Genomic DNA, 24,770 nt, shown 5'->3' on the forward strand with positions numbered 1-24,770 from the left:
CATTCATGGTGGAGGGATACATGCAGGGTGTTGTGAGGCAAAATAGTCCCTGAAGAAAACTTATTATTTCAGATTTTCCACTATTTTTCCATCATCAACATTCCATATAAACTCAGTAGGTTCACTGGTGGTTCTGGATAGTAAATAAAATGTCTATATCTGTGTTGTAGTCATGGCGACCCCTGGTTCCTATCACCACCACTGTAAAGACGTCTGAATGATCATCTTAAAGACTGAATTATGTGTAATTTAGAAAAATCAGTGGAATTCCCCTTTAAGGAAACTTTTACACTGTAAAACATTTTACATCATCTTGCAAATACTAACATAAGCTGTTCATAAATACTGAAGTACTGCTTTATAAATACACTTCTATGCCAAAGTTTGAATTCACATTCACATTAAGCCAAACAATGTTTTGTTGACACATCCTCAACAGAAAATCCACCTGAATATGACATTTCTTTCCAAAAATTTAGTGCACAACTTTTGTTTATTTGCTTTAGTTGCTGAGTTTAACATATTGGAAAAAACAAAATGTGAAGTATAAAATATGCCATAACTTTTGCACAGACCGCATTTCATGTTTTATTTTTTCCCAATATGTTACATTTAGCAAATAGACAGTAATTGTGCATCAAAATGTGCAGAAGTGTGTCTCTGTAGAGGATCTTAACTTATTCACTCTCAGAAAATCAACAAAACATGGAATTTGACGGCGCTGAGACTTCTGAATATGACTGTATTCAGTGATTGTGTATGCGTTATGACGTCCCTCGGAAAGCCACCTTCAGATGTTACCAAGGGAACGTAAAGTACTTCTCTGATACACAAACACATAAATGTAAACCTCTGAAATCGACCTGAAACGAAGAGAACGTTCTGTCTCTCAGACGTTTACGCGACTCCTCCGTACCTCTCGTTAAACTCCGGCTCCAGGTCTTTCTTCTTCACGGCCGTCTTTCTCTTCGTGGCCTTGTTTTTATCTGGCAGGAGAATCAGCGAGACGTAGGTGTCTAAACCCTCTTTGGATGATGAGACCAGGCTTCTAAACACACACACACAAATACAAAGATCACCCTGACGCTCTGCTGCAGTTCACTTTCAAACGTCAATCGAATGAAGATTGATTATCTAAAATAACAGCAAACTAAATGCAGTTCTGCGCTCTTTAGCACTTAAACTAGCACTGGAGGTGTAACGATACATACATTTCACTATACAATACATATTGTCGTTCTCGCATCACAATACGGTTCATTTTATACATTTTAGCAAAGGAAATACTAAAATTAATTTATTCATTTATTTATTTATTCACTTACTAGTATTTTTTGTCATTCTTGCTGCAACAGTGCTTTTTGAAGGGAAAACTCGAAAGTCATTTACTCAGAAGACATAAAATAAATAAATATAATAATTAGAGTTTCATTCCAAAATGCTGTGTAACAATTAGTAATTTTGGATATAGTGAATTTTTTTAAACAACAACATTTCGCTGCTGTCGAAACAAAACCTCGTATCTCCACTTTTGATGTTTTTCACTTTTTGACAATCTGAAAATGCCAGTTGTCCTTTACATTGTCTGTAAATTTCATGATGAATGGACCAAAAGAAACGACCCAAAATGACTTGAAAAAAAGTCTGGTTCCATTGACTTACATTAAACTTAAAGTATGTTTTTTCCTTCTCCTGTAAAGTGACCATTTTGGACATACGAGGTTTTGCTCCAACAGCAGTGATATGTAGGTTTACGTCAGTCACTCTGATGAGCTTATGCAGGCGTCATGTAGGCTAACGAATACTGCCCTTACCAAACGTACCAAACTGCTATAAAGGAAAGCATAAACTTTGTTTCCAGCACCTACAGTTCATGAACAACCAGCCGAGAGTGTCAGGAGTGCAGATGTTATAACTCACCCCATAGGCGGGGTTAACTCTAACAGACTGAGGGGCGAGTTGTAACAGTCTGGCAAGTTTATGCAATAATATTCAACACAATTTTATGTTGTTTGAACCATTCAAACCATATTACACACACCAAGAGGAGATCAGGTAACACTTCATTTGGATGGTCCACTGTAGATTCTTTATAAATGTTCAGTATGTATTTAAGTAACATTCAACTAAATATCCATTAAATTCAGCTGAACTTCAAGTTCAGTGTGAGTTTCTGAAATATACCTCTAATCCTGATCCTCACCAACCAGCTGAACATCACCAGAACGTTTGTTAATACTTTAAGTATCTGTAGAGCATCTATAGGGGTCCATCCAAATAAAGAGTGACCGGAAATTAAAATAATATAGGAGTGAATTCTGAGATTTACACTCAAACCCCACACAGTACCACTAATCACACGCTCTCAATATGACAACTCAAAAGGACAAAGATCTAGAACTGCGATACAAGAACAGACCTGCAACCGTGAACGACAACAGCGAGTTTCTTCTGGTGGGACAGTGAGATTTTGATCTGCCCAGTTGTGGCCGCCTGCTTATTGCTCAACACAGGACCAGCACCAAGCGCCATGAGGGAAGCCATCTTGGAGTTCAAGACCTGAGTTCAAACAGAGACAAACAGGGTCAGAGTTCACTGCAGAGAGGCCTTTTACACACTCATCCTGGCTTTGCACCACTATCTATCTACCTGTGCATCCGTCTATCTATCTATCTATCTATCTATCTATCTATCTATCTATCTGTCCGTCCATCTATCTATCTATCTATCTATCTATCTATCTATCTATCTATCTTTCCGTCCATCTATCTATCTATATATCTATCTATCTATCTATCTATCTATCTATCGATCTATCTATCTATCTATCTATCTATCTATCTATCTATCTGTCTGTCCATCTATCTATCTATCTATCTATCTATCTATCGATCTATCTGTCCATCCGTCTATCTATCTATCTATCTATCTTTCCGTCCATCTATCTATCTATCTATCTATCTATCTATCTATCGATCGATCTATCTATCTATCTATCTATCTATCTTTCCGTCCATCTATCTATCTATCTATCTATCTATCTATCTTTCCGTCCATCTATCTATCTATCTATCTATCTATCTATCGATCTATCTGTCCATCCGTCTATCTATCTATCTATCTATCTTTCCGTCCATCTATCTATCTATCTATCTATCTATCGATCTATCTGTCCATCCGTCTATCTATCTATCTATCTGTCCGTCCATCTATCTATCTATCTATCTATCTATCTATCTTTCCGTCCATCTATCTATCTATCTATCTATCTATCTATCTATCTATCTATCTATCTATCTATCTATTTTTCCGTCCATCTATCTATCTATCTATCTATCTATCTATCTATCTATCTATCTATCTATCTATCTATCTTTCCGTCCATCTATCTATCTATCTATCTATTTATCTATCTATCTATCTGTGCATCCGTCTATCTATCTATCTATCTATCTATCTATCTATCTGTGCATCCGTCTATCTATCTATCTGTCCGTCCGTCCGTCCGTCTATTTTTCTCTCAGATCAGTTCTTTCCAGGTCTATAAAGCTGGCCTCATATTGCCCATCAGTCCTGCCAGTCTGGGATTGTGAGAGCTGCACGCTTCAGTACCTTCAGCTGTGCTCTCAGCAGGATCTGACTCTCAGGTAAAGCTCCATCCAAACTCAGCCACCGGTCCAGCAGCAGCTCTGGCTGAGAGAGCAGCTCTCTCATTGGCAGGACCAGAGAACCCATAGGCTGATCCCACCCACTGGAGAGCTGTGTGGAAAGATTAAAGATTATAAACTGGACTGGACAGTGGATTTTCAGATATCTGTTCACATTTCCAGCTTGGAGCAGAGAAAACATGTCAACACGTTACTGAAGACACACATCTACATAAACATTTGTGACAAGATATAAACCGACATAAACTTTTATAAAGGCTTATTATATAATAAGTCTCAGCTGTCATAATAATAATAATAATAATAATAATAATAATAATAATAATAATCATCATCATCATCATCATAACAATAATAATAGTAATAATAGTAATAATAATAATAATAATATCAGGATCATTTTTGTCCACATTTCTCATCAGCAGGTGTTATGAAAATTAATGCTTGTTGGAATAAGCCTTTATAAATGTCTATCCAGGTTTATGTCATTTGTTATGAAAGGCTTATTTACCAGTGAATGCAAAAGTTTGAACACTCCTAGTCAAGTTACATGTTTTCTTGATTTTCTAAGGTAAAATATGTGACCACATCCTCTAAATAGAACACAAATATGATATATTTCTGCTTATTTTAATAAACAAATTATATTTATTTGCTGAGTTTAACATAATGGGAAAAATAAATATATATAAATATATAAACTGTGCCATACTTTTTCCCAATATGTTAATTCCAGCAAATAAACAGTGTTTGTGCCTTAAAGTGTGCAGAAGTGTTTTCTCTGTAAAGGATGAGTTTATTTACACTTAATTTAACGTAAAAAATCAAAAACAAAAACAAAACATGTAACTTGACCTGGAGTGTTCAGGACTGTAGACAGTCCTTCACTAAAGTGTCACTGATAAAAATATTTTATTAGTGTTTTAACATATTTTCATATATAAACTAACTTTAATTTTTGAAGCATATTCTGAATTAAAACGCAAACCACACCTGTGATCTCAATCTTCAAATGCATGAAAAGAATTTCCTGAATTCTTTCATTGACACTGCAGCACATATTTAAATAAACACTGTTGATGATCAGTCATTTATAAGATTGTTTTCTGTTTATAAATGTCTGTCCCACATTTATATGCCCAAATATATACTTATATAATATACACAATATACATAAAAAATATGCCTATATTACCTAAAGTAACAATTTTTAAAGTAGAATAAACCTAATTTTGGGAAACTGAAGTTGGCCAAACAGCATCGAGACAGAAGCGTGGAAAATCTAACCTGGAGACTCACAGTATTCACAGAAAAGCAAATATGTTCATATTCAGTGATATAAGCATGTACTTACCATGCATTTATAACTAATGTGCTTTGATTTAGACTTTCAATACAAGATCACATTCGTGCTAAACTGAAATATACTAGCGCTTGTCTGCTAAAGCTAACGCAATTTGCCATTTATACTCAGCAAGAATGAAAATGTGCTTCTACAGTGACGGTGTACACAAAATTTCAGAAATTATAAGCTACTTTGCATTATGATGGCATTTTAGGGCCACTGATAATAAAAATAAAAATAGTAGACTTCGAGAATAAAGTTGTAATATTTTGAAGAAAAACTAGTACAGTATGATATTTCGAGAAAAAGTCGTAATATTTCAAGAAAAAAACTGAATATTTTATGAAAAACTCGTACGATATGATATTTCGAGAATAAAGTCGTAATATTACTGCCACTTTAATGTTGACTTTTTTCTGGAAATATTGTGACTTTATTCTCAAAATATTATGACTTTTTTTCTCAAAATATTCCAACTTTATTCTCGAACTATAACGACTTCATTCTAGAAGTCTACTATTTTTACTTTTATTAACAGTGGCCCTAAAACGCTGTTGTATTGCATAGATCATTATTTGTATTACAGTCTGATAATTAAAGGCCCATAAACTGCATTTTTCTTGTTTTTATCTATTTCCTTTAGATCTGCTGACAGCACGTGTAGGTTTATGTACCAAAAACAGTCATCATTTACTTTTTTTGAACTTCTCTTCAACCCTTAAACAGGCTGTTTTGGTTACAATGCCTTTAAGACTTATATATATATGTAAATGACCTCTGTTCTGATTGGCTGTCCTGTTTTGTCTGTCAAAGCAGAACTAAAACACCACTTATAATTTCATGAACAGGGGGCTAAACTGAGAGAAAAGGATGATATGTAAATGTGGTGGTTTTTATGATGTCACAAAAACAATAAATTCAAATTAGGCTGTTTTTGTAGCTTAGACTCCATGTATAGACTGTATAGACCAGTGAGTGATATATTTAGAAACTTCACTAATGTGTACAAATCTTTTGGTTAAAAAATAAAGTAAGTAAAATTAGCTTTTCCTTGGGACCCTTAAATTAATTTCTGGTCCATTTTCAAAACATTTCGACAGCAGAAGCAGCCTTATATGGATAAATCTGAACTTCCAAATACTTCACCTTAATAACCAGCATGTCTTTGCTCGGATCGTGAACGAGGAAGTTGAATGCTTCATGCCACTGAGGAGAGGTGGAGCGATCACAGACCTGAAGAGAGAAGAGAGCAGAATTTTAGAACATTTAGCTTAAAGTATATATTTTGAACACTATATGTAACAGCCTCTACTCTTCTGGGAAGGCTTTACACTAGATGTTGAACATTGCTGTGAGGATTTGATTGAGTGAGGTCAGGCACTAATGTTGGTTGGTCAGCTCTGGGTCACTCCAACTCATCCCAAAGGTACTGGATGGAGCTCCATCACTCTAGAGAACACAGTTCCACTGCTCCACAGCCCAATGCTGGGGGGCTTTATATTGTAAACGTAAACGATATAAAGAAATATTCCTGCCTTCGTTTTGTAGGATGTTGCCCCAAGAACAAGTTCAGCTCCAGCTTTAGGCTCCTTCCCGCTCTTCTTCAACTGCACAGGCACAAAACAGGACATAAACATTTACTGTGAATAATGAAAGGGCACATATAATAGAAAAACAGATTTACTGCACTGTTTTGACAATAAAGAGAGTCTTATTTAATACAAACAAGTTTCAAAACATATGGTTCACTTCCCTGCATATACAGGCCTTATACTGAAGCTAAGCTGCAAAAGCAGCCTGTCTTAATCCTTGTGGTGTTGGGATCTATGGGACGCATTTTCAATGTTTACCAAAAGTAAAAATGATGATTTATTATTATTTCAGCCTCAGATTCTTGGTCTTTGCTCATTTTCAGTGAAGAACATATAAAATAACCCATTTTCAGTGTCTTCACTCTGTTCACCCCCCCACACATTTATATTACACATGTGGTGTTGGGCTGAACCCGCGGGGAGTAAAAGTGTGGAGGTGCTGTGTCCTTCACTCTGTTCTCCTCCTACATGGCCTGCTGTTAGTGTGTGTGTGTCTGTGTGTGTTTGAGGGTGGACAACATGGACAGGCTGCTGACTGGCTACAGCTGCTAAAGGAGAACCCTGCACTGGACACTTGTGATATTTTAAACATCTGGTATTTTCACATAAATTGTTATGACTGTATTGATTTAAAAAAAACAAATAATGTGGTGGGTCCAGCCGACCACTGAGTAACACACACATCAACACCACACAAGGGTTAAAGACACTATCTGTGTGATGTCATGGAAATCCACATATTTACATACGGTCATATGCAAAAATGTGAATAATCCTGGCTAGTTTACATGTTCTGTTGATTTACAACATGAAAATAAGTTAACACACTCTCTTCAGCGGACACACTTACATACGGCATTTTTCCGCTAAATATTATTGCACAGTTTCTATTTATTTGTTTAGGTTAAGATACTTTTTTTTCAAATGAAATGAAGCATAAAACTTTTTGGAAAGGCTCCATTTTAAGCTTTTTTTCTAGAACATGTTGAATTCATGAAATAGACAGAGCAGTAATTGTGCCTTAAAACGTGCAGAACTGTGTTCTCCATAGAAAGTGTGTTCACTTAGAAATTCAACAAAACATGCAGATTAATCAGGGGTGTGAAAACTTCTGCATACAAGCATATATCTGCCTATTCAAGCTACAGCAGCTCAGCCCTGCTTATTCATGCTGAAGATGTAAAGTGTTTTTAAGCCTGGACTTAATCAGGCACAACACAGGGCCTCAAAAGTGAGATATGTGCCCTTTAGGCCAAGTTAATGTGTGTGTGTGTACGTTCGTGCGTAACTCACTGGTAGTGCATGAGCTCTCTCAATGAGGATGGACAGCAGAGCAGCTGAGGGAGACGTTTTATTCTGGTAGGACTGAGCATTCTGCATCTGCAGCACCTGATTTATAAAAAAATACATTTTCAGTGCAGATTTGTTAGTCTGACTGGAACTTAGATGAACTGTAGTGAACTATATTCTCTTTAACACTTACCTGCTGCAGTTTGTCAGGCTGGGTCACTGCGGGCACCCACTCCAGAACCAGATGTAGACGACCATGTTTCACATCACTCAGAGTCAACCACTGCAACAAAGTGATGAGAAGCTTAAAATAAGACAACATTTTATCTTGTGGTCAGGACTGTTCACAGTGGTGAGTGATAGGAACCAGACGTCCACCTCTAAAAACTCCCTTACAGAAAGTTACTACATGAAATGGTGGTTGGTATAGTGTAGTGTAGTGGGTAACACCTCCGCCCTCTACGCTGTAGACTGGGGTTCAGTCCCTGCCTGGATAAACACCCTACACTATACCAATAAGAGTCCTTGGGCAAGACTCCTAACACTCCCTTCACCTACCTGTGTAAAATGATCAATTGTAAGTCGCTCTGGATAAGAACATCTGCCAAATGTAACAATGAAATAATTATGAATATGCTAAAAAGTTCCCATAGTATTTTTTTCAGATTAATCACTATTTTCTCAACATCACAACTCCACATAAACCTCAGAAGACTCGTGTAGGTTCACTGGTGGTTTTGGATAATAAATAAAATGTCTATGTTTGTGTTGTAGTCATGGCGACCCCTGGTTCCTATCACCACCACTGTAAAGTCATCTGAGTCTGTGTTTCTCTACAAGTGTTTCTGTACAATGAAACAATTTTACATCAATCTATTTGATTAAACTATGCAGAATTTTCGAAAATCTAGTGGAGTTCCCCCTTAGTTTAAACTTGTATTAGATTTTGAAAGGTGTATTGATATTACCCATGATGCATGAGAACCTGGGGCCGTTGCTAAGCACGACTTTGACAGCTGTAGGAGACGCTCAAAGCATTTGAACGTTTTTACTTCTTACTTTGCCACAAACAGAAAATGGACACTTTTAAGATCACATTTGACCGACAGACCGATTTGGTCAGACTCTGAAGATGAGACGACACTAAATTCCCAAACTGTCATCACCACTGAACAGCTTTTCAGTCGGCAGCTGTGACAGAAGAACAGCTGAACAACCTGGAATCAGCCAGAAATGAACCCAACACCATTCGCCAAACTAAATGGGCTGTAAGATGCTTTACAGACTGGCTGGAACAAAACAACATTAATACTGATCTGGAAAAAACTGACAACACTGAGCTGAAACTTGATATTGTGGCAGTTTTATGGCTCAGTCTGTACTTCAAAAGGCGAGGCTTACAGCAGACTGTGCAGTGAGTGGGCGGAGCTCGTTACTCTGACGTAGCAACAAGCTGCTTGTTAAGGAACTATAATTTGGTGAAGGAACTGCGAACATTAAAACATATTAAACGCCGCGTTCACGGCCCAGTTTATTAATTTATCACTTTATTTATTTAACTGCTGTATTAAAGCAATAGAACACTCGAGGAGTGTGTTATCGCCAATAACATCGTAGAATAAGATTATGAACTTAAGAACTGTTGTTCTGTAACAGCTTCTGTCCTAAATTCAGCCCTAACTGAAGTCGTCATGGTGATTAAGCAGATAAGATTTCAGAGTTATGGAGTTTCTGTAATACGGCCTGATTATTAGTTACAGCAGCCCAAATAGTATTTTTAAATTCTTTAGATTATGTTTGTTCATGTTTTTGCATTTTACAAAAAGATGGTTCTTCAAGGGTTGTTAGGTAAAGACAACAGTTCTATTTAGAACCGTGAACACTCATAGAACCATTTGCATACTTAAATGCACCTAAAAGGGTTCTGCTATTGTTACAAGCTTGACACTGTAACAACAGCAGAACCCTTTTTGGTGCTATATACACTCTTAAAAAAAGATGGTTCTTTAAGGGTTGTTTTGTAAAGCAAATGGTTCTATATAGAACCATGAACACTCAAAGAACCCGTTGCATGATTAACGGGTTCTTTGTATTGTGAAAAGGTTCTTAAGATTGATGGAGAATGTGTTGTATATGGTTCTACCTGGAACCTTTTAGACAGGCGTTCTACATAGCACCAAAAAGGGTTCTTCTACTGTTATGATGTCAAGCTTGTTATAATAGAAGAACCTTTTTTGTTGCTAAATAGACCTAAAAGGTTCTATATAGAACCATATACAACACATCCTCCATCATTCTGAAGAACCATTTCATGATGCAAAGAACCATTTAAGCATACGAACGGTTGTTTGAGTGATTATGGTTCTAAATAGCACCACTGTCTTTACTAAAGAACCCTTGAAGAACCATCTTTTTAAAGAGAGCAGACCAATAAATAATTTTACTTTTGTATTTGATGAGCATCATTGCCAAACAGTGAAAGGTCAGCAGGACTCACCTCATCAGTGTACTGGGATCTAATGATGTCTCCAAGTTTGGTCTTGAACCTGTTGTGGACAATGAGAAAAGGTCAAACGCATTTCTTTAGGCTGGACTTTAACATCAGATACTGCTTGAATAAAGTTAACTACATTTTAAACAATGTTTCGGTCCCACTTTATATTTAGTGTCTCTAATAACTGTGTAGTTACATGTGAACTACATATGCAACAACAATGTAACTACTAATGATTTAGTCCCTGTTACAGACGGATTACAGAAGCACACCTTAAGTGTTTACACATGTGTATCAACTTCAGTTAGTCCCCCGCATTTAACCCATCCATGCAGTGAAACACCACATACACACTAGCGAGTACACACACACTAGGGGGCAGTCCTTGAGATGTAAACAGAGTCATTTGGAGTAGTGTGACGTGCAATCATTCACCGTAGAGAAACTGACCGACTCAGATGTCTTTACAGTGGAGGTGATAGAAACCAGGGGTCATGATGTCTACAAGATAAATGTGGCCATTTTATTTACCATCATGAACCACCAGTGAACTCACACGTCTTCTGAGTTTATGTATGTTATGTTTCTGGTGGTAAAATAGTCATAAAGCTGAAAAATAAGTTTTCTTCTGGGACTATTTTGCCTCACAATGCCCTTCAGTTGTATTGTGTAACCCTCCACCATGAATGAATAGAAATAAATGGATTCAAATGCATTTTAAGCCGAAACCTTATCACAAAACTATTACAAAGCAATGTCTCAGACATCAGGCAGCGTATATCTAACTATTTCATGTAGTAACTTTCTGTGAGGGAGCTTTTAGAGGTGGACGTCTGGTTCCTATCACCACCACTGTGAACAATTCTGACTCGGTCAGTTTCTCTAGAGCAGAGCGTTTCACACCAAACCACTCTGAATGACTCTGTTTACATCCCAACTATTTCATTATCTAGAATTTTTGAAAAATCAGTGGAGTTCCCCTTTAACATAAGAACAATAATAATAGAATCTGTTTTTTAACTGAATAAAACTAAAACAGCTGTAGTTTAGTGTAAGTCATACTTTCACTATGTGTTCTGTTCTGTAGGGTTCTAGAGTACTTTTAGCAGCTCTTTTAAGGTGAAATTCTCAATTAAAATCTCATTTTACAGCTTAGTTTTTAAAGAAAGCGACACGGAATCAGTTTCAGTCTTGGCCGATACTCGAGGTTTCATTATGGGCATCAGTATCATCTGATCTCTAATTGACAACCATTAAAAGAAGGTGCAAATAGTTTATACTCACCTTCCAAGGAAATCATCAGAGTCGATATCTTTGTCATAGAGTTCGAACTTCACTTCTAGATTCAGGTCGGGACTCAGAATCATCTACAAACAATCAAGACAAATATATGAATCACGAATGAATCTGCGTTTGTCTGCTACAACGAGTGCTGAGCAATATGGCCAAAAATGTCATCACATATATTTTTGTCCACATTATTCAACATTGATAACTACAATGTGCATTTTCTAATGATCTATTTTAAGTCTGAAACCTGTAGAAAACAAAATGTTTATTTGGGTGTGATATGCAAAATTATTTAACAAATAAATTATTTTAAAATAATTATAGTAATTTAATAATTTGCAATTTAGAATCATTGACCAACTGTACTTGCACATTGCAATTTCAACCCATCCATGCAGTGAAACACCACATACACACTATTAAACACACACACACTAGGGGGCAGTGAGCACACTTGCCCAGAGCGGTGGGCAGCCCTATCTGCAGCGCCGGGGGGAAAGTTGGGGGTTAGATGCCTTGCTCAAGGGCACTTCAGTCACGTACTGTCGGCTCAGGGAATCAAACCGGTGACCTTCCGGTCACAAGGCTGGTTCCCTAACCTCCAGCCCACGACTGCCCCCAACTGTCTCTTTCAACTGTTTCTTAGGATTTCTACCTCGTACATCTCGTTCCAGGTGGGGTTCAGGTTCTCCTTGATCACGTGACTCTTAAAGGTGGTGCCCCCAACACTGATCTTCACATAGGGGTCACTTTTCCCCTTCACCATGCCCCCCATCAGGCTGTCCATGGCTACCAAATTCTGAGCCTCTAGCAGGTGGATACGCAGCACCCCCTACAGGCAGCATAGAGGAAAATTTTAATTCAACTTTCATCTAAATTCATATTGAGGAAGAAACATCATTTTCACTGCAGCCAAGTTAAAAAATAAATAAATAAATAAAGGACAATAACTCATCAGTGACATAAAGCCAAATGCATATGTTTTGACGCTCCCAGGTTTGTTGGAATGTAAGTTGACACACCCTCTACAGAGAACTTAAATATGACTTTTTGTTTGCATATTTCAATGCACAACTTCCATTTACGTCAGTATCTACGCCACAATCTAACACAAGTTTAACCTAAAGGGGAACTCAAAATTTCCTTACCAGGCTAACCAGGGGTCGCCATGACTACAACACAAATATAGCCATTTTATTTAATATCCAAAACCACCAGTGAACCTACACGAGTCTCCTGAGTTTATATGAGTATGATCGTAAAACAGCGGTAAATCTGAAAAAATATGTTTTCTTTGGGGACTATTTTGCATATTCATAACCATTTCATGTAATAACTTTTTTAGCATATTGGAAAAAATAACTTTTGCACAGGCCACACTTTGTGTTTTATTTTTCCCCAATATGTTAAATCCAGTAAATAAACAGTAATTGTGCATTCAAATGTGCAGCGCTCGCTGTAGAGGATGTGTTCTCTTAGGCTACGTTCACACAGCAGGTAAAAGTGGCCCAAATCCGATCTTTTTCACCATATGTGACACAGATGTGTGTCTGTGTGTCAGTGTGAACAGATAAACACACTGAATCGGACATTTTTAATTCCGATTTGAGGCGCTTTCATATGTGGTACTGAAACCCGATACTTATCCGATCTGTGGCAATGCGACTCTGAACAGCCAGATCGGAATTCATTTAACTTTTACATCAATCCAACAACATTCATCACCATTTTGCGCTGCTGAGATCTCATTAACATTTAGGCTGATGTTTCTGTACCAAAATTTAGAAGAGACTCATCCAAATTCCTCCGTGTTTGAAGAGATTTCGAGAGAAATGTCCGAACGTGGCCGTAGGAGAAGGAGGCTGCAGCGTCAAAGAACAGTTAAAAGTCTGAAAGCAAAGTTTAAAGAATCCGAGGACGCGAACCAAAGAAGTGACCGCGCCCTTTTTACAGCTCAAACACGTTCTGGGTGATGAGCCCAGCTGTCAGTCAGTGAAGCTTCATGATGGCTCCTGTGATGCTGGTGAAGATGAAGCTGATCCTCCGGGAGCGACTGGCGTTCGTTCATGTTTACCTCTGGATGAGCCGCGTGACGCTCTGTTCTTTTGCGCATGCGGGTCAGTTTAGGAGCTGATCTGTTCAGACTGATGTCGCATACAGATCACATTTAAAGATATTGCAAACAGTCAAACAAAGAAAAAATCAGATTTGGTGAGAAAATCTGATTTGGGCCACTTTAACCCGCTGTGTGAATGTAGCTTTATTTTCACTTAGAAAATCAACACAACATGGAATTTGACCAGGGGCGCCCAAACTTTTGCAACTGCTTACAACTCTGACCTGGCTGCCAAAGCTGGCGTCAGGACTCGAGTGCTGGGGCAGTGAGTGTGCAGAGCTGGTGGTCTCTGTCTTCTCCTCAGCAGCGGGTGGTTTGACAGGAGCAGGAGGATGAAGCTCTTCATGAGAACTGAGTAAACAAAAACAAAAAGACTGTTATGTGAAGAATCTGCTGTAAAGAAGCTCCTCTACAATCAACCATTTCACATCAAACCAATGTCAATGACTCTGTCTACAACTCAGCCACTACATTATGCAGCAATGTTCAACATTTGGTGGAATTCCCTTTTAAATCACCTTTAAAGACAACTTAAAAGGCTCATATCATTTCTTTAAATAAGACAATTTGATACAGTATATAAACATTAAAGTTTCAAAATGTCCCAGGCCACACACACCGATCAGGCATAACATTCTGACCACCTCCTTGTTTCTACACTCATTGTCCATTTTATCAGCTCCACTTACTATATAGGTGCACTTTGTAGTTCTACAGTTACAGACTGTAGTCCATCTGTTTCTCTGATACTTTGTTAGCCCCCTTTTACCCTGTTCTTCAGTGGTCAGGACCCCCATGGACCCTCACAGAGCAGGTACTATTTGGGTGGTGGATCATTCTCAGCACTGCAGTAACACTGACGTGGTGGTGGTGTGTTAGTGTGTGTGTTGCGCTGGTCTGAGTGGATCAGACACAGCAGTGCTGCTGAAGTTTTTAAACACCTCAGCGTCGCTGCTGGACTGAGAACAGTCCACCAACGAAAAATATCCAGCCAACAGCGTCCTGTGGGCAGCGTCCTGTGACCACTGATGAAGGACTAGAGGATGACCAACACAAACTGTGCAGCAGCAGATGAGCTATCGTCTCTGACTTTACATCTACAAGGTGGACTGACAAGGTAGGAGTGTCTAATAGAGTGGACAGTGAGTGGATACAGTGTTTAAAAACTGCAGCAGCACTGCTGTGTCTGATCCACTCAGACCAGCGCAACACACACTAACACACCACCACCACGTCAGTGTTCTGCAGTGCTGAGAATGACCCACCATCCAAATAGTACTTGCTCTGTGAGGGTCCATGGGGGTCCTGACCACTGAAGAACAGGGTAAAAGGGGGCTAACAAAGTATCAGAGAAACAGATGGACTACAGTCTGTAACTGTAGAACTACAAAGTGCACCTATATAGTAAGTGGAGCTGATAAAATGGACAATGAGCGTAAAAACAAGGTCATAATGTTATGCCTGATTGGTGTATCTGCCTATTTTAGCATACAGTAGTTTAGCCCCGCCCATTCATGCTGCTAAGCGATTGTTCAGACTGGACTGCTTTTTGAATGAGGTACAATGTAGGGCAGTCAATCAGAACAGAGCTCATTTGCATATATAAGCCTGTTTAATTCTAAGGGATAAAGAAAAGTTGGAAAATAGTCCTGTAAGAACGAATTATGACTGTTTTTGCCACACAAATGTTACTTTTGTACTTCTAGCTTTCTTCAAACAGAAAAGTGGACACAACTGTAGGCTCAGTTGATCATTAACTCACTGCTCGGCCGGTTTGTCCAGCTGCTTTTGCTCATTGTTGCCTTTAGACGCTGATTCAGTTGTTGTGATAGGTTCCTTACTAGCCCCGCCCACTGTAGCAGAATGGGGTGCTTTGCTCGAATCCTGTAAACATAACATGAGACGTTCTTCTACATGCAGGAGTTTGTAGAAACACACAAACATGCAAATACAAACAGAAATACTAGGGCTGAGAGATTCAGCGCTTTTACATTGAAATCACAATTTAAGATGCAATTTTCAAATCAAAAGGCGGCAATTCTTTAAATTATAGCCTACACTCTTAAAAAATGAAGGTTCAAGATTCTTAGAAAAGAGGGTTCTTTAGTATAAAGACAGTGGTTCTATATAGAACCATGAACACTCAATGCTTAAACGGTTCAATGCAGGGTAAAATAGTTCATCAGAATGATGGAGAATGTGCTGTATATGGTTCTATATAGCACCAAAAAGCGTTCTTCTACTGTTATGATGTTAAGCTTGTAACAATAGAGGAACATTTTGGTGCTATATAGAACCCTTTTCAAAAAGATGCTATATAGAACCATATACAACACATTCTTCATAAACCTTTAGAACCATTTCACCATGCAAAGAACTTTTTAAGCCTGCAAATGGGTCGTTGAGAGTTTATGGTTCTATATAGAACCATTGTCTTTATTAAAGAACCCTTGAAGAACCATCACAATCACAACGCGCTGGCGGTTTGGCCGTTCAGGGGTCGAGCCCCAAGCTAGAAACGGTGAATATTCTGGTCTTCTTGGCCGAAATAAATCAGGCCTGAATCTCAATTTACAAAAAATTGCAATTTAAACTGCAGTCGGAAAAATCGCAATTAGATATTTTCCCCAAATACTCTCCCACCTTTGGGCCGAGGCTGGGATCATGACTGATATCTGCTGCTGGAACTCGGTGCGGCTCTTCAGGGAGTTTAACAGCGACAGGTACGGTGGAGGCCACCAGCTCATTTAGCCTGTAAGACACAAACGCACACAGAAGACATATTTTTAACAGAGATACAGTCGTATGCAAAGGTTTGGTTAAATTACAACCACACAAAGTTTCACTATGTAAGATTTCTTTTGTTAAAACTGAAAGAAGCATCATTACTGAGGGAGGAGAATAAAAACAGGCTAAAAAATGGTGAGCGCGAGCTGCTGAGAGTCGCCCTGTAAAGCCTGAAATAATCATTTGAAAGTCATCAGGTTTGAGAGGCATCAGGTCGGGTGTTTTTCACACGTCTTTACGCTTTAACATCACGCGTCAACCTCAAAAAGGAGGTCCGCCTCGATGTTTAGGTCTCAGATGATCTCAAAATCAACATCATACTGAAGAAGATGTGATGACAATAGTAAATAATTCACTCACATCCTCAGAAGACGCTCCTTCACCAAGTTTAGACTGAATTCTCTTTGAATTCTTTTTCAATCATCAGATTCATCCGCTCGGGGAAGGGGGGAGAAGCACAACCCACGCTACAGAATGTTCTTCCACATATTGTGTGCAATTACAGGTTTCCACCAGAGGGGTCTCCAAATCCCCAAATCTTACATAGTGCAGTTTAAGACATTGCTGTTAAACCCCAAACAGTGAGCTTTGGATTAAAATAAAGGCTAAAACTGACAATTTGGCTGTAAAAAAACAAAATTAGCCATAAACAATCATGATCCTGCACTCCTTATGCTTATTATGCTAATAAGACTTTTGCACTCTTATTTTATTCTTCATTATTTTAATCATCATCTTTCTGAGAAACTCCGTGTAAAAACAGCCCTCTGCTTCCAGTAATCAATCAACCCTTCTTTAAACTCAGACTACGCTGAAGGTGACCCTGAGTGTAGCCGAGGATTAGAACAGGGAACAAAGGCCTGAAAAGAGTAGTAAACACTGAAATATAAAGGTAAAACATAGGGACACATTATTAGACCAAATTAAATTCTGTTTAGGCTGGTGGGTTAAAGCTCACTCTGCTGTTATTCTGTTTTGTAAAGGTCAGGATCAGTGGGCTCTGATGTGAGAACTTTCTATTGTGGACAACAAAAAAACAGCAGAGCTTAAAGATCCCTTTCCCAAATGTCAGCAGAGTCAATGCCGACAGCAGTGCATAAGAATGAGTAGTCTTACCTCGGAGTTGGCTTGGTCTCCTGTTTTATCTCTTGACTGGGTGCTGGTCTTGCCTCACTTCTCCCACCCATGGAACTGTCTGCACCAGCAGGCTTCTCAGTAGGCTTCTGTACAGGCGTTTCTGTAGGCTTCTCAATAGGCTTCTCCACAGGCTTCTCAATAGGCTTCTCCACAGGCTTCTCAATAGGCTTCTCCACAGGCTTCTCAATAGGCTTCTCAACAGGCTTCTGTGCAGGTTTCTCAGTGGGCTTCTCAATGGGCTTCTCAATGGGCTTCTCGATGGGCTTCTCGATGGGCTTCTCAATGGGCTTCTCGATGGGCTTCTCGATGGGCTTCTCGATGGGCTTTTCAGTAGGCTTTTCAACTCTTTTGTCCATCTTCGAGGCCAAAATCTGGTGCCCAAATAGAATAATGTATTAATTTGAACTATTATGCATAACATCTACTTCTTTATCTACAACCTCAGTTTCAAAAAAGTTGGGACGGTACGTAAATTGCTAATAAAAACCGAAGGTGATTGGTACATTCTGTCTGCCCAGTTTTAAACTGAGAGCAGTACATAAACACAATATTTGATGTTTTAACCTTATGAACGTCATTGTTTTTTTAAGTATACACTCATTCCAAATATAATGCCTGCAACACATTCCAAAACATTTGGGACAGGAACATGTTTATCACTGTGTTACACCATCTTTAAACAGTGCAGTAGCATCAGAAGTGCACTCATTAGTGCAGTAGGTGAAGTATAGAAGTGTGTGGTTTGGGACGCAGCGTTAGACCAGCCAGTGAGACGCGTTCAACAGCTCCAGCAGCTCCAGTGGCTGATTATAGTTCTGCTGAGCTGCTCGTTAGCTGCTCATTAAACAGCGCCAAGCCAAAGTTTAGTGTTGTGTTCATATTAAGAGAAATTGCTGAAGGTGTTTCAGGATTTTGGATGGATTTATTGAGGTATATATGTAAAAAGGCTGATGTTGGCTTTTAAAAATTCCCATTCTACCTATACGGTACCTAAATGCAACCACTGCACGATTTAAGGCAGAATGGAGAATCTGAATAAGTGAATAAGAATCTAAGAATCCAGCTTCATTCATATATATATATATATAAGTGTTTATTATCTAAGAGTTTTGACAGTTTAGATAGCCACTATTTTAGTTTTTTTTTAAATCTCATGAGACTGCATCTAAAGTGTCCACATATCTTTTCATCTTTTTTGGGGTCATCCTGGCTATTTTGCTTGACCTTCATCCATCTACAGTGTTGCAGTTGCAGCAACAGCGACAAGACAAGCTACATCCAAGTTACAGCTCGCCTACCAAAACACTATTGGGTTTTACCTTGAGCTGCGCCCTCAGCAGGATCTGACTCTCAGGTGAAGCGCCGTCCAGACTTTGCCACTGGTCCAGCAGCAGCTCTGGCTTTGAGAGAAGCTCTCTGATCGGTAGAACCAGAGAACCCAGCGGCTGGTCCCACCCACTGGAGAGCTGAGGAGAGAACAGAAGGTTGCTATGACAGCTTCAATGTTCTTAGTCCACAGTACCCAAACAAACTCCAACTCACCTTGATGATTAGAGTGTCCTCATTGGGATCGTGGAGCAGAAGTGGAAAGCCTCCCCCCAGTGAGGAGAGGTGGAGCGATCACACACCTTTAAAGATGACAAGAGGTAATTAGGACTGTTGGAGGAAAAAAGCTCTTTCAATCCTTTAATAAATAAGGAGACCCTTGGACCCACCTTGGTTTTGTAAGAAGTTCCTCCAAGAACAAGCTCTGCTCCAGCTTTAGGCTCCTTCCCACCTTTCACCATCTACAAACACATACAGAAGAAAACTTTAGTACGTCATCATTGCAGGCCTACCCTACGATGTAGTTTCTATCAGGGGTCGGCAACATGATGCTCTGGAGCCGCATGCGGCTCTTTTACTGCCCTGTTGTGGCTCCACAGCTGAATTAGATTAGTAGGTAAAAATAAAATAATCCTCCTTTACAGTAAAATAAAGCTCTGCTGATCGTTCAACACAGATTAACAATAAATGGAGTTAATGTAGAACTGCTAATTCACCATTTAACCCTGAAGATCAGCGCAGACTGCTAGTCACCATAGCAACGACAACATTCTCACTTAGCTAGTAGCTAACGAAACGCCAAAGAGAGAGATTTAAGACGAACATTGATAAATTGGAGACGAATGGACTTATTTGCACTTATAAGCACTCAGCTGGTTTCCTGATACGTTTAATCTGCAACAAGAAACTGACAAACACTAAAAAGTAGCAAAGCTGAAGTCAGATTCTTCTTCTTCTTCTTCGTTCCACCTTAAATGGTGCAGCAGTTACGTTCTGGTGCCTCAGATGCACCATTTAAGGTGAAACGGGAAAATTCGAACAAGAAGCTGGCGAATGAGAAGCGACTTCAGCCTCGTAAAAAACGAATGTTAAGAGACATTTTACAAGAAGCTGTTCTACTTTTGTGGAAAAGTTTCCTGCTGGAGATGCAAGAAAAGCAGTTATAGCTGAACTAAAGCTTAAAACAGAGCAAAGTAAGTCTGTGTTTTTGTTTATATTTTAGTCTATACTAGCACAACAGCACATACTGAGACATATTTACAGCCAAGATGGTAAAATGGATATAAAATGTTGTGGGTTTGATTTCTGTTGAAAGGAGAAAATGGATTTTCTTAACATTTGTGTTGTCACTATATAGTAAGACACCATAAAGGTACATTAAATGTCTAAAAGTTTGTAGACATCTGCTCATCCAGCATTTCTTCTGAAATTAAGACTACTAAAGGAGTGATTTGGCGACAAATCACATAAAAATTTTGGTCGGCCAAGACATTTGGTGTCCATTTGGTCAAACCACATTCAGGTCTTCGTTAAGGTGGTGCAGGCTTGTTCATGTTCTTAAGGACGCAGTATGAATTACCGCGATCTATAAAAACGAGTACAACGTCACTGTGTAGCTGGACGCTGCGTTCAGGACATTTTACACAACACAAATGCTGTTAGCAACGTTAGCCCTGTAGCTCCAGCGCTAAACTGCAGAAGCCATCAATCACGTCATCTCTACATCTCGTATAAGTGGGAAATTGTGTCGACTTTCTGCTGAACAACTGTTCGTTTAACAGACAGTTAAAGTAACAGTAACCGCCTCTACTCTTCTTGGAAGGCTTTACACCAGATGCTGGAACATTGCTGTGTGGATTTGACTGCATTTAGCATTCACAAGAGCATTTGTGAGGTCAAGTAGGTTGGTATAGTGCAATGGGTAACACCTCAGCCTTCTACGCTGTAGACTGGAGTCCCCACCTGGGTAAACACACTACACTATTCCAATAAGAGTCCTTGGGCAAGACTCCTAACACTCCCTTCACCTACCTGTGTAAAAATGGTCAAACAGTTGTGAGTCGCTCTAGATATAAGCGTCTGCCAATTGCTATAAATGTAAGTACTGGTGTTGGATGATCAGTTCTGGATAGGGCTGAACGGTTTGGGGAACATATCTAATCGCAATTTTTCTGACTAATATTACAACTACAATTTAAATTGTGATAATTTTCTATAAATTAAGGTTCAGGCCTGTTTTTTTGGGCAAGGAAGGCCAGAATATCCACTTTTTCTGGTTTGAGGCTTGACCCCTGAATGTAGTTGTGGTTGTGATGTCACAACACATGCAGGTCTGGTTGCCTCTGACTGGTCTACAGTTCAGAAGCTCTGTGTCATTAGGTTAAATTTCCCCTCTTAACAACTAAGACATTGTTTTTTGTAATGTAGTCTATAATTTAAAAAACTGCAGCTCTTGTGATTTGAGAATTGCACTCTGTTAAATTATGATTTTGATATAAAAATGATTAATCTTTTTTATATCAGACCCTAGTTCTGGATCACTCCAACTCATCCCAAAGGTATTGGATGGAGCTCCATCACTCCAGAGAACACAGTTCCACTGCCCACAAAGCCCAATGCTGGGGGGCTTTATACCCCTCTTGCCCACACTTGGCTTTGGGCATGGTGACCTCTTATGAGTGGTTGCTGTGCTGAAGCTGACTTGTGTAATTATATGGGGTGTCTGGAGATTTTGGATATATAGTGTACATTAAACCATGTGGCATTACTGTAGATCTGCCCATAACACTGCATGATGCAGGGAGCATTTCTGATTGGCTGTAGTGTCTCTGTCTGTTACTCACTGGTAGCGCATGAGCTCTCTCAACCAGGATGAACAGCAGAGCTGCAGAGGGAGAAGCTTTATTCTGGTAGGACTGAATGGACTTTAACTGCAAAGCCTGAGAAAACAAAAAAGCTCAAAAGTTTAATGCAATCATTTGTGTTAATAGTATGTTTTGAGATATAAATATATTTGGACAGTACATACATGTTGCAGCTTATCAGGCTGAGTTACTGTGGGCACCCACTCCAGAACCAGGTGAAGACGACCATGTTTCACATCATTCAGAGTAAACCACTGAGAAAGAGACACAGAAGCAAAAACAATGCAGCTCTTAAAGGAGTCACATTCTAAAAACTGGATCAAAATGATTTTTCTTTCCTGGCCTCATGAAAATGCTGTTAAAATGTGGTCACTTGTGAAAATGTGTCACCTGTTTTACAAAAGCTTCAGAAAATGTGATGTAGATTCTGGATCGGACAGTGCAGTACAACCCAAAACCTAATCCTAACCCTCATCCTGGCCCTAATCCTAACCCTAACCTTAACTTCAACCCACAACCTAATCCTAACCCTCATCCTGGCCCTAATCCTAACCTTAACCTCAACCCAAAACCTAATCCTAACCCTCACCCTAGTCCTAATCCTAACCCTAACCTTAACCTCAACCCTACACCTAATCCTAACCCTCATCCTGGCCCTAATCCTAATTCTAACCTTAACCTCAACACAAAACCTAATCCTAACCCTCACCATAGCCCTAATCCTAACCCTAACCTTAACCTCAACCCAAAACCTAATCCTAACCCTCATCCTGGCCCTAATCCTAATTCTAACCTTAACCTCCACACAAAACCTAATCCTAACCCTCACCCTGGCCCTAATCCTAACCCTAACCTTAACCTCAACCCTACACCTAATCCTAACCCTCATCCTGGCCCTAATCCTAATCCTAACCTTAACCTCAACCCAAAACCTAATCCTAACCCTCATCCTGGCCCTAATCCTAATTCTAACCTTAACCTCAACACAAAACCTAATCCTAACCCTCACCCTGGCCCTAATCCTAATCCTAACCTTAACCTCAACCCTAAACCTAATCCTAACCCTCACCCTGGCCCTAATCCTAATCCTAATCCTAACCCTAACCTCAACCCAAAACCTAATCCTAACCCTCACCCTGGCCCTAATCCTAATCCTAACCCCCATGTATTTGACATGTTACCGAAAGTCCTTTGAGTGTTTGTTTCAGCTAAAAGGACTCAAAATAAAGTGTCACCTAAACTTTTCTTAGGTTGTGCTAGAAAAGACGGAACTCGCTACAACATGACATCATCATCACAGGTTCAACAAGGAATGAAAGAGTAATGTTTCACACTGACCTGGTCAATGTACTGAGCCTGAACGACTTCACTCAGGCTGACGCGAAACCTGGTAAAGGAAAAGCACAAATTCAAACGGACTGACTTTTACCTTCACAAAACCATGTAAAATTTATCTTTCAAAAGCTTTTTAATGAAATTTAAACAAAAAAATCATGACATACCCCAAAATAATCCAGCAGACACAGGAACATTATGCTAATATTATTTTTTGCATGTTTTCACTACCCATTCATTCAATTTGTCCATTTTTCAGATGACCAATCTCTCATTATCTCTTATAATTAGACTTTTAAAAATACAGAAGTGTTTTTTCACAATGCCACAGAATAACAGCTAAAGAATCGTCCATGGATGATTCTTTAGAAAACCATTTCTGTAAACGAGATGTGAGTGTAAAGAAACGTTTTACAGTTTATAGAAACTCAATACAATGCAAACGTTCTATTGGTTTGGAAAAAGGTTCTTTAAAAACTTAACTCAGAAATTTATTTTTTAAAATGTGGGTTCTTCAATGGCATCGTTCAAAGAGCCCTTTGTGGTGCCCTTTTTTAGTGTAAACAGGCTGTTTTTGTTACTGTGCCTTCAAGACCGATATATGTAAATGAGCTCTGTTCTGATTGGCTGTCGTATTTTGTGTCTCATTCAAAAAGCAGCCCAGGCTGAAACACTTCTTATAACCTCAGAGTGAACTGGAGCTAAACTGCTGTAGCCTGAATAGGCAGATATATATATAAATGCATTTTTTTGTTTGTGACATCATAAAACAATTAATTCAAAACAGGTTTTCTTGCAGCCCAGCTTTCCTATTTAAGCAGTAGAACCTGAGAGGGAGTGTGTTATCGCAAAATAACATCACGGCTGTGATTTGGTCGCCGTAGATCATCACAGCCGTGATGTTATTGGCGATAACACACTCCTCGAGTGTTCTGTTGCTTTAATACAACAGGTAAATAAATAAAGTAATAAATTAATAAACTGGGCCGTGAACGCGGCGTTTAATATGTTTTAATGTTCGCAGTTCCTTCACCAAATTATAGTTCCTTAACGAGCAGCTTGTTGCTATGTCAGAGTAACGAGCTCCGCCCACTCGCTGCTCAGCCGGCAGTTCGTTCTCCAGCTCCTTACACTAAATTCCCAAACTGTCATCACCACTGAGCAGCTTTTCAGTCGGCAGCTGAGACAGAAGAACAGCTGAACAACCTGGAATCAGCCAGAAATGAACCCAATACCATTCGTCAAACGTGTAGTCTGATCTTCAGAGTCTGACCAAATCAGACTGAGCCATAAAACTGCCGCAATATCAAGTTCAGCTCAGTTTTGTCAGTTTTTGCCAGATCAGTATTAATGTTGTTTTGTTCCAGCCAGTCTGTAAAGCATCTTACAGCCCGTTTAGTTTGGCGAATGGTGTTGGGTTCATTTCTGGCTGATTCCAGGTTGTTTAGCTGTTCTTCTGTCTCAGCTGCCGACTGAAAAGCTGCTCAGTGGTGATGACAGTTTGGGAATTTAGTGTCGTCTCATCT

General features: G+C 39.2%; 1 protein-coding gene across 2 annotated transcripts in view; it reads right to left on the bottom strand.

Moving 5' to 3' along the window:
• esyt1b (extended synaptotagmin-like protein 1b) overlaps nucleotides 1-24,770 on the bottom strand; it is an 83,619-nt gene that overhangs the window by 5,924 nt on the left and 52,925 nt on the right. Inside the window, exons 30-37 of one of the 2 annotated variants that reach the window (XM_036571572.1) lie at nucleotides 23,248-23,296; nucleotides 22,074-22,163; nucleotides 21,889-21,984; nucleotides 6,549-6,620; nucleotides 6,160-6,246; nucleotides 3,613-3,759; nucleotides 2,420-2,559; nucleotides 917-1,048 (exon numbers count right to left, since the gene is read on the bottom strand). In XM_036571572.1, coding sequence (XP_036427465.1) covers nucleotides 917-1,048; nucleotides 2,420-2,559; nucleotides 3,613-3,759; nucleotides 6,160-6,246; nucleotides 6,549-6,620; nucleotides 21,889-21,984; nucleotides 22,074-22,163; nucleotides 23,248-23,296 — 813 coding nt within the window. Of the gene's footprint in view, nucleotides 1-916; nucleotides 1,049-2,419; nucleotides 2,560-3,612; nucleotides 3,760-6,159; nucleotides 6,247-6,548; nucleotides 6,621-17,847; nucleotides 18,091-19,038; nucleotides 19,186-19,261; nucleotides 19,348-19,434; nucleotides 19,507-21,888; nucleotides 21,985-22,073; nucleotides 22,164-23,247; nucleotides 23,297-24,770 lie in introns of those variants that run through there. The other variant, XR_005007297.1, reaches the window with a different exon arrangement.

This window comes from Colossoma macropomum, unplaced genomic scaffold, assembly GCF_904425465.1.
Source record: "Colossoma macropomum unplaced genomic scaffold, Colossoma_macropomum, whole genome shotgun sequence".
Classification (NCBI taxonomy): Eukaryota; Metazoa; Chordata; class Actinopteri; order Characiformes; family Serrasalmidae; genus Colossoma; species Colossoma macropomum.